The sequence below is a fragment of the Oncorhynchus masou genome, unplaced genomic scaffold, assembly GCF_036934945.1.
Source record: "Oncorhynchus masou masou isolate Uvic2021 unplaced genomic scaffold, UVic_Omas_1.1 unplaced_scaffold_536, whole genome shotgun sequence".
In the NCBI taxonomy this organism is placed as follows: domain Eukaryota; kingdom Metazoa; phylum Chordata; class Actinopteri; order Salmoniformes; family Salmonidae; genus Oncorhynchus; species Oncorhynchus masou.
Window position 1 is genome coordinate 551,620 of NW_027011770.1, and position 7,023 is coordinate 558,642.

At 46.4% G+C, this 7,023-nt stretch overlaps 1 protein-coding gene across 1 annotated transcript in view; it reads right to left on the reverse strand.

The window, feature by feature from the left end:
- LOC135535954 (sodium/hydrogen exchanger 5-like) overlaps positions 1–6,420 on the reverse strand; it is a gene marked incomplete at its 5' end in the record, with an annotated part of 45,156 nt that extends 38,736 nt beyond the window's left edge. Inside the window, 3 exons of the mRNA XM_064962358.1 lie at positions 308–386; positions 6,008–6,119; positions 6,358–6,420. Of these exons, the coding sequence (XP_064818430.1) occupies positions 308–386; positions 6,008–6,119; positions 6,358–6,420 (254 nt within the window). The remainder of the gene's footprint in view (positions 1–307; positions 387–6,007; positions 6,120–6,357) is intronic.
- Between the last annotated feature and the right edge of the window lie 603 nt (positions 6,421–7,023).

Below are 7,023 nucleotides of genomic sequence, written 5' to 3' on the forward strand. Positions count from 1 at the left end.
AGATGGGGAGGAGCAGGAAGGGTGGAGGGAGACAGGGAGGAAGAGGGGGAGGAGGAGGAAGGGTGTGGGGAGACAGGGAGGAGAAGGAAGGGTGGAGGGAGAGAGAGGAAGGGTGGAGGGAGAGGGGAGGAAGGGTGGAGGGAGAGGGGAGGAGGAAGAGAGGAGGCACAGGGGACGTGGGAGAGTCTTTAGGTTCAGAGACAGGAAATCAGGAGAGGGTCTCATAGTGGCTATGCAGAGCATAGTGTATGTGTAAATAGACTACAGCTAACACAGACTACAGCTAAACACCAGAACTCATCCTCACCCACTCCTTTGAAATAGTCAGCTGTCTGAACATTCTCAGGGCCCACCTCCACGAAGGACATGTACACCTTATACAACACCTGCAGAGGAGGAGACATGACATCATCAGGAGATTTGTAAATATCTCCATAAAACAATGCACTCTCTATACAAGTGGGTGCTACTTATTGGTAGATCCAATATTAAAGACCTGGGGCTTGTTATAACCCTGATCCACTATTAAAGGCTGGTTATAACCCTGATCTACTATTAAAGGCTGGTTATAACCCTGATCCACTATTAAAGGCCTGGGGTTGGTTATAACCCTGATCCACTATTAAAGGCTGGTTATAACCCTGATCCACTATTAAAGGCTGGTTATAACCCTGATCCACTATTAAAGGCCTGGGGTTGGTTATAACCCTGATCCACTATTAAAGGCTGGTTATAACCCTGATCCACTATTAAAGGCCTGGGGTTGGTTATAACCCTGATCTACTATTAAAGGCTGGTTATAACCCTGATCCACTATTAAAGGTTGGTTATAACCCTGATCCACTATTAAAGTCCTGGGGTTGGTTATAACCCTGATCCACTATTAAAGTCCTGGGGTTGGTTATAACCCTGATCCACTATTAAAGTCCTGGGGTTGGTTATAACCCTGATCCACTATTAAAGGCCTGGGGTTGGTTATAACCCTGATCCACAATTAAAGGTTGGTTATAACCCTGATCCACTATTAAAGGTTGGTTATAACCCTGATCCACTATTAAAGGCCTGGGGTTGGTTATAACCCTGATCCACAATTAAAGGTTGGTTATAACCCTGATCCACTATTAAAGGTTGGTTATAACCCTGATCCACTATTAAAGGCCTGGGGTTGGTTATAACGCTGATCCACTATTAAAGGTTGGTTATAACCCTGATCCACTATTAAAGGCTGGTTATAACCCTGATCCACTATTAAAGGTTGGTTATAACCCCGATCCACTATTAAAGGCTGGTTATAACCCTGATCCACTATTAAAGGTTGGTTATAACCCCGATCCACTATTAAAGGCTGGTTATAACCCCGATCCACTATTAAAGGTTGGTTATAACCCTGATCCACTATTAAAGGTTGGTTATAACCCTGATCCACTATTAAAGGCTGGTTATAACCCTGATCCACTATTAAAGGTTGGTTATAACCCTGATCCACTATTAAAGTCCTGGGGTTGGTTATAACCCTGATCCACTATTAAAGGTTGGTTATAACCCTAATCCACTATTAAAGGCTGGTTATAACCCTGATCCACTATTAAAGGCTGGTTATAACCCTGATCCACTATTAAAGGCTGGTTATAACCCTGATCCACTATTAAAGGCCTGGGGTTGGTTATAACCCTGATCCACTATTAAAGGCTGGTTATAACCCTGATCCACTATTAAAGGCTGGTTATAAACCTGATCCACTATTAAAGGCCTGGGGTTGGTTATAACCCTGATCCACTATTAAAGGCTGGTTATAACCCTGATCCACTATTAAAGGTTGGTTATAACCCTGATCCACTATTAAAGTCCTGGGGTTGGTTATAACCCTGATCCACTATTAAAGTCCTGGGGTTGGTTATAACCCTGATCCACTATTAAAGTCCTGGGGTTGGTTATAACCCTGATCCACTATTAAAGGTTGGTTATAACCCTGATCCACTATTAAAGGTTGGTTATAACCCTGATCCACTATTAAAGGCTGGTTATAACCCTGATCCACTATTAAAGGCTGGTTATAACCCTGATCCACTATTAAAGGCCTGGGGTTGGTTATAACCCTGATCCACTATTAAAGGCTGGTTATAACCCTGATCCACTATTAAAGGCCTGGGGTTGGTTATAACCCTGATCCACTATTAAAGGTTGGTTATAACCCTGATCCACTATTAAAGGCTGGTTATAACCCTGATCCACTATTAAAGGCCTGGGGTTGGTTATAACCCTGATCCACTATTAAAGGCCTGGGGTTGGTTATAACCCTGATCCACTATTAAAGGCCTGGGGTTGGTTATAACCCTGATCCACTATTAAAGGCTGGTTATAACCCTGATCCACTATTAAAGGCTGGTTATAACCCTGATCCACTATTAAAGGCTGGTTATAACCCTGATCCACTATTAAAGGCCTGGGGTTGGTTATAACCCTGATCCACTATTAAAGGTTGGTTATAACCCTGATCCACTATTAAAGGTTGGTTATAACCCTGATCCACTATTAAAGGCTGGTTATAACCCTGATCCACTATTAAAGGCCTGGGGTTGGTTATAACCCTGATCCACTATTAAAGGCCTGGGGTTGGTTATAACCCTGATCCACTATTAAAGGCCTGGGGTTGGTTATAACCCTGATCCACTATTAAAGGCTGGTTATAACCCTGATCCACTATTAAAGGCTGGTTATAACCCTGATCCACTATTAAAGGCTGGTTATAACCCTGATCCACTATTAAAGGCCTGGGGTTGGTTATAACCCTGATCCACTATTAAAGGTTGGTTATAACCCTGATCCACTATTAAAGGCTGGTTATAACCCTGATCCACTATTAAAGGCCTGGGGTTGGTTATAACCCTGATCCACTATGAAAGGTTGGTTATAACCCTGATCCACTATTAAAGGCCTGGGGTTGGTTATATCCCCGATCCACTATTAAAGGCCTGGGGTTGGTTATAACCCTGATCTACTATTAAAGGCCTGGGGTTGGTTATAACCCTGATCCACTATTAAAGGCTGGTTATAACCCTGATCCACTATTAAAGGCTGGTTATAACCCTGATCCACTATTAAAGGCCTGGGGTTGGTTATAAACCTGATCCACTATTAAAGGTTGGTTATAACCCTGATCCACTATTAAAGGCTGGTTATAACCCTGATCCACTATTAAAGGCTGGTTATAACCCTGATCCACTATTAAAGGCCTGGGGTTGGTTATAACCCTGATCCACTATGAAAGGTTGGTTATAACCCTGATCCACTATTAAAGGCCTGGGGTTGGTTATATCCCCGATCCACTATTAAAGGCCTGGGGTTGGTTATAACCCTGATCTACTATTAAAGGCCTGGGGTTGGTTATAACCCTGATCCACTATTAAAGGTTGGTTATAACCCTGATCCACTATTAAAGGCTGGTTATAACCCTGATCCACTATTAAAGGCCTGGGGTTGGTTATAAACCTGATCCACTATTAAAGGCCTGGGGTTGGTTATAACCCTGATCCACTATTAAAGGCTGGTTATAACCCTGATCCACTATTAAAGGTTGGTTATAACCCTGATCCACTATTAAAGGCTGGTTATAACCCTGATCCACTATTAAAGGCTGGTTATAACCCTGATCCACTATTAAAGGCCTGGGGTTGGTTATAACCCTGATCCACTATTAAAGGCCTGGGGTTGGTTATAACCCTGATCCACTATTAAAGGCTGGTTATAACCCTGATCCACTATTAAAGGCTGGTTATAACCCTGATCCACTATTAAAGGCTGGTTATAACCCTGATCCACTATTAAAGGCTGGTTATAACCCTGATCCACTATTAAAGGCCTGGGGTTGGTTATAACCCTGATCCACTATTAAAGGCCTGGGGTTGGTTATAACCCTGATCCACTATTAAAGGCTGGTTATAACCCTGATCCACTATTAAAGGCTGGTTATAACCCTGATCTACTATTAAAGGCCTGGGGTTGGTTATAACCCTGATCCACTATTAAAGGCTGGTTATAACCCTGATCCACTATTAAAGGCTGGTTATAACCCTGATCCACTATTAAAGGCCTGGGGTTGGTTATAACCCTGATACACTATTAAAGGCTGGTTATAACCCTGATCCACTATTAAAGGCCTGGGGTTGGTTATAACCCTGATCCACTATTAAAGGCCTGGGGTTGGTTATAACCCTGATCCACTATTAAAGGCCTGGGGTTGGTTATAACCCTGATCCACTATTAAAGGCCTGGGGTTGGTTATAACCCTGATCCACTATTAAAGGCCTGGGGTTGGTTATAACCCTGATCTACTATTAAAGGCTGGTTATAACCCTGATCCACTATTAAAGGCTGGTTATAACCCTGATCCACTATTAAAGTCTGGTTATAACCCTGATCCACTATTAAAGGCTGGTTATAACCCTGATCCACTATTAAAGGCTGGTTATAACCCTGATCCACTATTAAAGGCTGGTTATAACCCTGATCCACTATTAAAGGCCTGGGGTTGGTTATAACCCTGATCTACTATTAAAGGCTGGTTATAACCCTGATCCACTATTAAAGGCTGGTTATAACCCTGATCTACTATTAAAGGCTGGTTATAACCCCGATCCACTATTAAAGGCCTGGGGTTGGTTATAACCCTGATCCACTATTAAAGGCCTGGGGTTGGTTATAACCCTGATACACTATTAAAGGCTGGTTATAACCCTGATCCACTATTAAAGGCCTGGGGTTATAACCCTGATCCACTATTAAAGGCTGGTTATAACCCTGATCCACTATTAAAGGCTGGTTATAACCCTGATCCAATATTAAAGGCCTTGGTTGGTTATAACCCTGATCCACTATTAATACACAGAAGTGGAGAAGCAGACCAGGAACAGAAGGTAGCTGGACAGAAGGTAGCTGGACAGAAGGTAGCTGGACAGAAGGTAGCTGGACAGAAGGTAGCTGCAGAACAGAACGATGAGGGAACCTTGTAAGTCTGAAAACGTTAAATCCATCCCACTCGACTCCACTGACTCCTGTCCTCAGACTAGACCAGAGAAAGACTCCCAGCCTGCCCCTGCAAATCCTCACCACGGACTGCAGAGTACAAGTGCCGATCTAGGATCAGTTTAGCCTAGGATCTAGGACCTGCACTCCTACTCTGAAACGGTTGATCCATACAGACGACAGTGGTTGGCGTCAGCGCTCGGCTCTTCTGCAGTTTAATCTTCCCGTAAACCAACATACGGCTGGCTCTCTCCTCTCACAGAGCATAGTAGCAACACTGTACAAGCAGAGGGCCTGAAATCCTAGGTTAGATCCCAAATAGCACCCTATTTTCAAAGTCAGTGCACTACTTTGGGTCAAAAGTAGTGCACTATATAGGGAATAGGGTTCCATTTGAGACGTAGGTCCTCCTCTCCGGGTGACGGTGTTCACTTCACAACTCACTGGGACCAAAAGAGTTAAAGACCATAGAAACAGTTCTGTTAGTAAAAACCTAAAAAGAGACCGAACGGCAACAAGTCGGTTGTGTTGGTCTGATACATCAGAGAACAAACAGATATGAGAGAGGTTGTTTTAAAATAAAGTGTTTAAAGCACTATAATGTTTCTGTGTTTAACAACAACAACAACAACAACGTGAATAGACTTTCTAATGTGTCTAACTGCCGACGACGACAAAAACCCAAAGAGCAAAGCAGCTTACATTTCTCATCAGATAAGCCTGAGCTTGAGACCTGGGGGGGGGACGGAGAATGGTTAACCAGACCTGGGGGTACGGTTTACCAGACCTGGGGGGGGGGGGATACGGTTTACCAGACCTGGGGGGGGGGGGGGTGCGGTTTACCAGACCTGGGGGGAGGGGGAGTACGGTTTACCAGACCTGGGGGGGGTACGGTTTACCAGACCTGGGGGAGGGGGAGTACGGTTTACCAGACCTGGGGGGGGGGTACGGTTTACCAGACCTGGGGGGGGGGGGGGCGGTTTACCAGACCGGGGGAGTACGGTTTACCAGACCTGGGGGAGGGGGAGTACGGTTTACCAGACCAGGGGGAGTACGGTTTACCAGACCTGGGGGAGGGGGAGTACGGTTTACCAGACCTGGGGGGGGGGGGGGGTTTACCAGACCAGGGGGGAGGGCCTACGGTTTACCAGACCTGGGGGAGGGGGAGTACGGTTTACCAGACCAGGGGGTTCGGTTTACCAGACCTGGGGGGACGGTGTACGGTTTACCTGACCAGGGGGGGACCATACGGTTTACCAGACCTGGGGGGGTGTACGGTTTACCAGACCTGGGGGGTACGGTTTACCAGACCAGGGGGGGGGGGGTACGGTTTACCAGACCTGGGGGAAAACGGAGAACGGTTTACCAGAGCTGGGGGCGGAGTACAGTTTACCAGACCTGGGGGGGAACGGAGAATGGTTAACCAGACCTGGGGGGGAAACGGAGTACGGTTACTAGACCTGGGGGAAACGGAGAACGGTTACTAGACCTGGGGGAAACGGAGTACGGTTACTAGACCTGGGGGAAACGGAGTACGGTTACTAGACCTGGGGGAAACGGAGTGCGGTTACTAGACCTGGGGGAAACGGAGTACGGTTACTAGACCTGGGGGGGAAACGGAGTACGGTTACTAGACCTGGGGGGTACGGAGACCTACGGTTACTAGACCTGGGGGAAACGGAGTACGGTTACTAGACCTGGGGGGGTAAACGGAGTACGGTTACTAGACCTGGGGGAAACGGAGTACGGTTACTAGACCTGGGGGAAACGGAGTACGGTTACTAGACCTGGGGGGAAACGGAGTACGGTTTACCAGACCTGGGGGGAAACGGGTACGGTTACTAGACCTGGGGGGGAGGACGGTTACTAGACCTGGGGGGGGGGGCGGAGTACGGTTACTAGACCTGGGGGAAACGGAGTACGGTTACTAGACCTGGGGGGAAACGGTACGGTTACTAGACCTGGGGGGAAACGGAGTACGGTTACTAGACCTGGGGGAGG